This window comes from Oncorhynchus mykiss, chromosome 5 (genome assembly GCF_013265735.2).
Source record: "Oncorhynchus mykiss isolate Arlee chromosome 5, USDA_OmykA_1.1, whole genome shotgun sequence".
Classification (NCBI taxonomy): domain Eukaryota; kingdom Metazoa; phylum Chordata; class Actinopteri; order Salmoniformes; family Salmonidae; genus Oncorhynchus; species Oncorhynchus mykiss.
Genome location: NC_048569.1, coordinates 23,895,604 through 23,906,081, shown reverse-complemented (window position 1 = coordinate 23,906,081; position 10,478 = coordinate 23,895,604). Strand labels below are relative to the sequence as shown.

The window sequence follows — 10,478 nt, the reverse complement described above, 5'->3', positions numbered from 1 at the left end:
AGTGGAGCCTATTTACCGAGTGGTTGAAAACAGCATTTAGGCATGTTGGATGACAGTTTGATACAAAAAAATGAAGCAAGAACTATAAATATTTTATTGGCAATTCATACCTGTAACAAAATGGGCACATGAACAGTAGGCATTACAAGACTGACCATTTTTGAAATGTTAATAGAAAAACATTGAAATAGGTGGGTCCTTGGGACCTACTCATACCTGAAAACATCCCATTAATATTGAAAAGCTTCTCAGGTACAGTACTACATAGGCTAAAGCTTATGGCTTCTCTTTGCTAAGGTTTGTATCCTATACCTTGAAACCTGAACACAACTCAAATTTCCACAGAAATGTCCCATTGACATCGAGGCATGATTTAATGCGGCAATCAGCAGTTGAAACAATGCATTTTCCCACCCCGGCTTCGGTAAAGAAACACATGGGGCTGGGGAAATGTAACCACTCAAATTAATAGACAAAGCTATGGATGCAAAGACTGACCACCAATGTCAGTCATAATTAACCATGTTTTAGGCTATATAGTGTTTGTTTTCAAATATTGGAGTAAAACCAGGTTATATTTTGGGTTCTAGTGGGGTACGACAGTTGAACTAAGCTCATGAAGCACTTATAAGTTATGTACCCATTGATTCTTGAGGAATATCATTAATTCAGTCCAAAAATGAATGTAGCAACTGCAGATTGCCCCTAAAAGCAGAATTCTGCGTTATTAAGCGCGTGAGTTTCAAGTTAGGATTCAGCCCAAACTAGCTACAGTTGCTGAAATGTCTTGATTACACTGGCATGCTATCAGACACAAAATAATGGGTTTTGTCCTGAGTAGAAAGAGAAGGAAGATACTGCTATTGCACAATTAAGAAATGGTCTCTTTTCCAAAGTGGCAGTCTGTTATTTGGTAACAGATTGCCGATCAGATCTGCAGTGTTTTCACCAGCGTTTTATGAAGGTGCCACTTCCGTCCAGCGAGGCGACCAACGGGTCCTTAAGTCAGGTCTCTTCAAGTAGCTTACGGAGATTTCTCTGAATCTGGTTTGGTAGGATTGACGACAGGTTAAAACATGCACTGAATTAATAAAAACACACCGCAAAACAATAGCATGCATGAGAGGCTGATGAGCAGAGAACACTCCCACATTGGCCTATTCACAATCCCCAACAAGCTCACATTATGTAACCAAGTGGGGAATGGTTCATACAAAATATGTTATTGGGAAAGCAGAGCTATTGTCCCACTTAATGAGTAGTTGTTAGCTCAGTGACAGAGCTGACTGCATGGCATGTTTGAGCTGTTCCATGGAAAGTGGCGAGGTGACAATGAAAGAGTATCACACACACACACACGGACAAGCTAGACTAGTAACTATAAGCTACTCCCAAAAAGTGAACTTTAATGAAGCGGATTAAACAAGTGGGAGTAGCAAACAGTGAGCAGGTTGTTGACACTGTCTTCGCTGGCAAGGCGACAAACCTTTTCTAGCTTGAACAGGTTTGTAGACAGCTCCCCATAGATTTCGGCATTGAAGTCGACCTGCGATCTGTGATGCACAACGTTTCTGAAACAAAATATGCTCTGAATTAGCCGTTGTAAGAATTCAGGTATATTCAGTTTCAGCTCATTCCTATAGCAAGACGCAAATTAAAGACCACAAAAAGCAAAAGGTCCATTTTACTGTATCCCATCGTTAGAATACATGTACGTATTGTAAAATAGCCTTTGAATTGAACACCTAAAGAAATTAACATTTAAATTGTATGGATTTTAACAAGTGGGTTTACAATTTTCTATGGAAATGTCAGGAAATGTTGAAAAATTACATCAAAATGATATTACACATCTTTAGAACATGATAAAGAATTACAGTTTCTTGACTGACCCAGTCATTCTTCGGGTTTTCCAACAGTTTGTAATGTCAAATTTCAGGTTTATCATTCATTATAACACTATCTACTGTATACCACAGATACTAGGACTGGATTCTCATTGCATTGCAATTGTTAATCTGTTAACTAATTCCCATTGATGCGGTTATCTCAGACAAAGTTGTTGTGAGTGTTCAGTGGCAGCTCTTACTCGTTGTGTGCATACTCCCCCACAGAACTCAACGAGTTCAGCCGCTTCTCAAGAGCCACAATCTTGAAGGCCATGTAACATGAAGACAAGACAAGGACACTAACTCTGCAAAGACAACACAAACACGTCACGCACCCCGATGAGGGCTGGAATCTACAGGAACCCATTGGCTTTTAATAAGAAACAAGTATTTCCGATTCAACTCCCATTGTTGAATCATCTCCTACATGACACAAACAGTCACAATTCCACAACCAAGTTAACACCCAAGGCAGGACAAAACACCCAGTTCACTTTACTTGTTTTGACATGCCTGGCGACAAGTGAAATTATTAGATTAGCTACAAAACTTGTTAGATGGCCTCGACACCCCCTTATGACTCATAATGAGAGGATACTCACAGGAACAAATAGACGAGTAGAAGGGTGTTCAACGACACTGGCTGTAGCGATTTCACTTTGTGTACAACACCCTGGGCAGGCTTGGTCGGCCCTACAGATAAGACAGGATTAGTGCACAGGTCAGCAACACAGAGGGCCGGACTTAAATCCAAAAAGACGAAGCTAAACAAATATTAATTAACACTTGCAGAACTACATCTTTAAGATCTTATCCTTCTCTTAATGTTTATATTACAATCTGTTCTACTTTTCAGATTCCATTCCCTCTGGAAAATGATAGAAGCCAACCCTTAGGATACCAGGGAGAGAGAATGCAGAAGTATTTAAGAGTCTTGCTGTTTCCATTGCACCACGCTCATGCATAAGGAGGCCTCACCGTTCTGGTGAGCGGCTCCGTGTTTTTGGTTGGGGGTCTGGAGGTGGATGTCTGCGTGCACCGCCACCTCTACATTCTTCACCGCGCTCAGGAACGTGTCTGGGATGCTGGGGAACTCTGCAGAAACAAAACACAGATTGCTCTCTGAACACCACTGGTCGTTAAATATTTGAACTAATTTCCTTTCAATTCAACATGCCTAACTACCAACATTATCAGATGTGGTCTTGTTAATTGGTATCAAGGCCGGGTCGCCTGTGCGCAAACTAAACCATGTTAGCCCACTGAGCGAAAGCCAAGGCATTCGCTCGGGGAGCTAAGATGAGTCTTCAGGTCTCAGGCAAGATTACTCTTCATGTGCGCGTGGTTCACCGAACCATCTGTGTTATACTCAGCCTTCCAATAAGCATATGCAGTCAACAGGTGAAAGGATATACAGCTCTCTCATTGATGTATGTACTAAGACCGATTTGTCTACAGCCAATTAATCCCAATTACTTAAAAAAAAAGATTTTCTTAAACAAACCATAAAATCATGACTGTATCAACATGTAAAAAGTAAACCATGTCTGTTCAAATACAACTGAACTCAAGCCTACGGACTACAATAAAAAGTGAGCCTGTACAGTACAAGTTTGGCGACTGCTGTGTCTGGGCAGAGAAGCTGAACTAACTGAAAGCCTCTGATTGCACCTCCCAGTCCAACTCATGACTCAGTAATAACTAATATATTAGGTTATTAGAAGCTGTGAGAGTACTGCTCTTTTCTAAGCTGTATAGATAAGACTCCATACTCAGGGGCAATTCCTTTCTCTCCACTCATGGAAGGGTATAAAGCGTCTAATCACCATCTCTCAGGGTTTATTTCTGTCTCTATGATGTTGCATCTGTCTGTCTATTGTGTATGATGATTGTCTTGTTTTTCACAAGGGGGGGGTTGGACTCCCCTGCCATCATAAAGGGAGAACCCACCCGTCATTTTCTCATAGTCTGGGGTCTGGGAGCCTGAGCTGCTGGTCTCCAGCATGTCTTGCCTCCTCTGGCACACAACCCCATCCAGGTCTGAGAAGTCTCCAGAGAAATCCTACACACATAATAGTTACGTTCATTTTGTCCATACAGATGATCCCATTGAAATAAAAACATTATTGAATATAAATGAAACTTTGTCCAGACACAGAGGGTACAGTAGAACCATTACATTACACACACACACACACACACTTTACTGTATGGTCATATAAGAAGAAGAATTGGGAAAAAGGCAACTGTCTTAATACTGACCAGAGGAAGTGAGGAGGGACAATCGGCTATGAAGCTATTCTCAGCAGAGGAAGTAATGAGGCTGCTCCCTGTATTGTCCCCCTACAATGGTGTTCAATGAGTTAAGACTTGAAAAGTAAGGCCGGGACGATACCAGTATCGCAATACTCAGTAGTACGGTGGCAAGGAAACAAAAAGCGTATTCAATTTCTTTAGGAAAACAGCCCTAATGTTGTAAACAAACATCATCCAGTCACATGTATTTATTTCCCAAGCTATAGCACACAATATTTTACATAGAGGAAGTTTTTAAAGGACCAAAGAGTTTGGTCTGCTTCGTGTTTATTTTTTTTCCGTGGCAAAAATAAAGTTTGATACTGGTATCGTCACAGCCCTATGGAAAAGTCCCTGTTGCAGTATAACACAGTATTATGACAACAGAAAGAACATGTTTAACCTCAGTGCTAATGTTATCTGTAATACAACACAAAATAAGACTATGTCAAATGTCACAACAATGCATTAAAGAAAAGAGGACAAGGAGGAAGAACTTACATCCAGATGAACGCAGACGGATTTCAGAAGTTTATAGGTTGTATCTCGGGATAGGAATGATGCAAATACGTGCTGGAAAACAGATTTTAAATAATGAATTATAAATGACAATAATAAAAAATACGTGTTTTTAATTAAGACCAAACTTGACAATTGAATGTCGACAAATAAAACTGGTCATACCCGCTTGTTTGTGGATGTGATAACGAGTGCATTTGGAACCAAAATGGCAGTTTTTGTCTTCTTGATAAGAGTCACAGAGAGTACAGGAATAGCAATCTGGGAAAGGGAAAGCAAACATTATTTCACTTCAACTATATTTCAGTGATTGTCTTGTTTGAACCTCTTTTCCTAGAGAGACCAGGCAAAGTACTACCAAGGAGAAAAAGTCAATAAAAAGTATTATTAAAAACATTTATAGCAAATCTGTTGACATTAAGTCAGTGAAACAACTCCTGGTCTACAACCTTTCAGTTCATTAGTAGGAAAGTCAACTCCTGATAAATGTAACAACTCAGAATTGTAATGATAGTGTGTGTGTACTAAACTGGTGCTTGCAGTTATCAGGAACAACAATGTAATTAAATCTAGACTGGAGGAGTAATGACTATAGTATTCCATTGTTATACTGTACCTTAGTATCTCTGCCGAAGACTTTGGAGTGGAAACATATCCAGTTATCAGACACAAACATTTTGCCCTGATACAGCATGTCTTTCTGCAGTGCACAGGTGTAACCTGAGAAGAGACATAGCAGAGGATGACAGGCAAAATCTATTCTGCACAAATGACAAGACTCTGTGGCTTATTTTCAAGTGAAAGAATAATGCAAATCTTGTGTATTTTTATAAACAAGAGGAAAATGGAGAAAGTCACCCTTTTTAACTTTCATTTAAATTGAAGACCAAGCCACTTACTTTGTTTCAGTAACTCATCCTTGCTGATTTCTTTGAATATTTTATGGTACTGGGCATTTGTCTTGGATATCTGCAAGAGAAGACAATACATCCAAATGTTGATAAATGTGACCTTTTGAAATGTATTACTTTCTTTACCTCCCTTTCCAAATGACCAAATGTATTGATATTGAGGTGCATGTGCAACTAGGTAATGTCAAATACAAGCATCCATTTAAAGATCATTAGGGTTGTGTAGACTTAAAGCTACAATTTAACTTTTTGGGCAACTCGACCAAATTCACATAGAAATTTAAGTTAGAGATCTGTCATTCTTATTGAAAGCAAGGCTGTGTGCACTATTTCTATGCTGCCCATTCTTAAGTTTTGTTTGTGCCTCTTTTACTTTAGCTTTTGTACACCAGCTTAAAAGAGCTGAAAATACAATATTCTTGGCTATGGAAAATATATTTCACAGCGGTTTAGATCGTACAATGATTCTCTACAGTGTACTGCTTGTTTTGTCACAAACTGAAATTTGGCGCACTATTAGAATGTTTTCAACCAGGAAATGGCAGAGTGAGTTCTGCATATTGCACCTTTAACTTTGTCAATATACTTTACTCACAAAACTCTAGTTTTGCAAGTCAGCTGCTCAGCCATTATGCTAATTCCAAACAAACATACACACATTGTGGAGACCAATGGAAAATGTGATTGTGTGGGTGGCCTGATATACAGTATAAACACACCTGACTGGACTGGGATTTCTTTCTTCCTTCAAACTTAGTTTCACCGTCACTTGGAGTTTGCGTCGGGGAAGGCAGCTCCACAGCCTTAAATCTGAAAAAGGGGACAAGATTAACACACAAGCACAGTAGCAACCAATATTGCAAGTGATTGGTACAAAAACAATAATGTAGACAGACAACTTCAATAGAATAGTCCAAAACAAGTTGACTTGGCTAAGTTCTTACTGTCAATGACACATCCACTTTGACTCCTATTGAAATTAAATATTGTTTTCCCTAGATCTACAGCAGTCAAAAAGACGAGCAACTCCCATGAGGACAGCCAGCCACATCCCTTGCAGCATGGTTATGTAAAGTGTGTTGTTTATACAGCAACATCAAGGTTCGTCAACACAATACTCAGCCAAGCTTTGTAGGTCACAAAATAGGCCAAAATGTTTTCAAATGAAAAACAAATGGGCTTTTCTTATTAGTCAAGCAAAAGAAGAACCTCCTGTTTCAAAACAGTTTCTCCTGATTTGCGCCTAATGAACTCGACCCAGGTGTGGATCACATAACAGCCCCAGACAGTGCAGTCTGATGTATTAATCAATAACATAAAACTGTGTCCTAGCGCCATCGAATGTGGTCAAGCATTAGAGAGTTGGTAATCTACACTACCTTTCAAAAGTATGGGGTCACTTAGAAATGTCCCTTGTTTTTGAAAGAAAAGCACATTTTTCAATTAAAATAACATCAAATTGATCAGAAATACAGCATAGACATTGTTAATGTTGTAAATTACTATTGTAGCTGGAAACGGCTGATATTTAATGGAATATCTACATAGGCGTACAGACGCCCATTGTCTAATGATCAATTAGCCTTTTAAAATTATAAACTTGGATTAGCTAACACAACGTGCCATTGGAACACAGGAGTGATGGTTGCTGATAATGGGCCTCTGTACGCCTACGTAGATTTCCCATTTAAATGTCTACATTTCTGATCAATTTGATGTTATTTTAAAAGAAATAGCTTTTCTTTCAAAAACAAGGAAATTTCTTAAGTCACCCCAAACTTTTAAACAGAAGTAGATATATCCATGTTCCAAAACCTCACATGTATGGTATCACAACAAATTGGTATGACAACAATGGCTAAAGCATGGTTTCTCCATCCCTAGGGGATCCACAGGTGGTGCACATTTTGTTCTAGACCAGCACAAACTCACTTGATCTACGGACACTAAACTAAGAAGGGGCTTGGAGATTAGTTTAATCAAATATGTCAGTGCTGGGCTAAAACAAAACATGTGCACCCTGTGTGCTAGAGCAGACAGTTGACCATTTTACCACATATTCACATAATACATGATTTATGGTATCTGTAAGTCTCACTTCATGAGGGGTGGTTTCTTCCTGCTCTCTGAGAGGTCTGACTCAGTGTCCATTGACACCTGAGTGTCCCCAGCAGACCTCCCACTGGCACTCCTCCTGGGCTTGTCCTCTCCTCCATTCGCTGCCTCCGACCTGGACACAGTAGTGTGACAGTCAAACATGATATGTTGTAGCTAGCTAAACTCGTGTTGTTTCTCCATTCAGACCTGTAGAGATATATTATTAAAACGTTTAGCCTCAAATGATGGGGTTGAAAACAGCAGGGCAGAAGTAATACAAAGATCCGGCACCTTTTGATGTGGGACAACAGTCAGTACAAGAGGTTTTCCTTCTTTATGAACATGGACATTGATTCAACTAGCTACCTATCATTGGGAAATCATTTAACAAAATCCCCATTCAAACTCTTTCAAAAAGAAGATCAAATCTGGCTGAGCATTGATATTGCACATTTACCAATGTAGCCTGTAGTTTTTGGAAATCGCAGTCAACTTTAGTTACTAAAGTCATACAATCTTTATTAACCTTTGAAAACCATACATTAAAATGCAATCAACCATTATCACTGCGGTCAACCTTAGCTAGCAAGCTACACTGAACAAAAATATAAAGTGCAACATGCATCAATTACAAAGACTGTACTGATTTACAGTTCATAGAGTTGATCCGGCTGTTGATTGTGGACTGTAGCCCCACTCCTCTTCAATGGCTGTGCGAAGTTGCTGGATATTGGCGGGAACTGGAACACGCTGTCATATACGACGATCCAGAGCATCCCAAACATGCTCAATTGGTGACATGTCTGGGGAATATGCAGGCCATTGAAGAACTGGGACATTTTCAGCTTCCAGGAATTGTGTACAGATCCTTGCGACATAAGGCTGTGAATTATCATGCTGGAACATGAGGTGATGGCAGCGGATTAATGGCGTGACAATGGGCCTCAGGATCTCTTCACGGTATCTCTGTGCATTCAAATTGCCATCGATAAAATGCAATTGTTTGTGTTGTCAGTAGCTTACGCCTGCCCATACCATAACCACACCACCACGGGGCACTCTGTTCACAACGTTGACATCAGCAACCCGCTCACGTCTTGCAATGGAAACATTTACTGGTCAAGAATCAAATGGAAGCAAACAGATGTGTAATCATTATGTTGATTCGGTTGCAAATACGTTTTGCAACATAAATCGTTTATTGCAAATGGAAAACACAAACAAGCGTTTCTGTTGGACAAATTCAGGTAGGTCCCTCCCCGTTTCGTTTGCGCTGTTCGCTTCGGTTTAGTTCTTAACCGTTATGAATACACCCCAGAGAAAACAGTACAAAACAGCGAGGGAACTACCTGAATTTCTTCAATAGAAATTCTCGTTATCATTGCAAAACTTTTTCTATTTGGAGTAAACTATTTTTGTTAAACGTTTTGCAACAGAATTGGCGCAATGAACTGATTGGACATACTTAACTGGCTGAGTGTTATACGTTTTTTAAGATCAAACAGTGCCACGCGTCAAATAACGTTATCCCATCAGAATGACGACAAATAAGTTTTGCAAATGCACAATCAAGGTTATCTAACTAGGTAGACAAACAATGAAGGAAAATCCATTGGGACGAGGTCAACTTTAATTCTCCAATTCCATGTCTTTAAAGTTGAAAACACTATTCGCTTGCTAACGTTAGCGTTATAGAAATAACTGCATAAAAAATACACAACATATCATAACTTCGTGTGAGGTTGCTTCCAAATTAAACGCAAACTTTATCGAGAGAGCTTGGGAAAGCAAGGACTTAACTAGCTAACGTTAGCTAGCTATGCATCAACAACAAAAGTGGTTACATAGCTAGCTAACTTGCAAGCTTACTAGGCCCCCGGCCCTGCGCTGTGCAGAACTGAAAACATACAAACTTACGTCGATTGGATCCCCCTCGGATCTTTTCTGACCGGTTTGACAGACTTTACAACTTGTTCTGGCGTAGATAACGGAGTTAGATCTCTGTCCGGTTGTTCGGTCATAAGTACCATCTCTTGAGGGACAGCCTGGATTCGCTTTCCTTAACAGTTCCCTTTCTCCGTAAAAAAAAAAAACTTCGGCAGTGACTCCGTCCTACGCCAAGGAGGGGTTAAATTTGGGAAGATCGTTCGATACTCGGGACACTATGTGGAGGTAGGGCATGGAAGAGGGGGTGGGTTGATCTGGTGGCAACCAAACATGGCACAGCGCTGACATTAATCACTTTATTTCAGGACAATATAAATATAGCCTTCACTTACACCCCCGCCTCGTTTAGTTTCTAATTTACTCCCCCCTTTCCTTCTTTTCCCTTCTTCTTTCCCCTAATTTCATAATGGGCACAGGGCAGTTGCTAAATGCCGCCATCGTGTGTCGAATAGGCAGACACAAACACATTTGAGCAAAGTAGAGATAGTTATTTTTTAAATATGAAATAATTTTACATGTTTTCTCAAAATGTAGATTGAAAAGCCGATTGATAACTACACAATAGCTACACAATTCCCTTCCAGTCATGGTTCCTTGTTTTACGTGCTACTTAGTGAAGACGAAAATGAGATTGGAATGGGGGAGCCAGAAGAGATTGAGAAGCCACCACGTGATGCTTGCTGCCTCAGCCAAGCTTTTTGACTGGAATGTAACGCAATGATGTTTATTATGTGTGGTTAGGCCTACGGTACCTTCAAAAAGTATTCATACCCCTAGACTTATTGCACATTTTGTTGTCCTACAGCGTGAATTCAAAAGG

The 10,478-nt window shown here is 39.9% G+C and overlaps 1 protein-coding gene across 2 annotated transcripts; it reads right to left on the bottom strand.

Annotated features, from left to right (window-relative positions):
• Window positions 1–80: 80 nt before the first annotated feature.
• On the bottom strand, window positions 81–10,008 carry LOC110523472 (GRAM domain-containing protein 2B). 2 transcript variants are annotated; one of them, XM_021602181.2, is made up of 14 exons: window positions 9,629–10,007; window positions 7,713–7,844; window positions 6,334–6,424; window positions 5,603–5,672; window positions 5,320–5,423; window positions 4,869–4,964; window positions 4,686–4,757; window positions 4,152–4,232; window positions 3,840–3,951; window positions 2,868–2,984; window positions 2,492–2,582; window positions 2,090–2,194; window positions 1,487–1,571; window positions 81–1,044 (listed from the first exon to the last, which is right to left on the bottom strand). In XM_021602181.2, exons 1-14 carry the CDS (start codon window positions 9,739–9,741, stop codon window positions 1,006–1,008), a joined length of 1,308 nt encoding a protein of 435 aa, XP_021457856.2. In that variant the 5' UTR covers window positions 9,742–10,007; the 3' UTR covers window positions 81–1,005. The 2 variants fall into 2 exon arrangements, with proteins under 2 accessions (XP_021457856.2, XP_021457857.2); XM_021602182.2 differs by lacking the exon at window positions 2,090–2,194 and having other exon boundaries at window positions 9,629–10,008.
• Window positions 10,009–10,478: the final 470 nt, after the last annotated feature.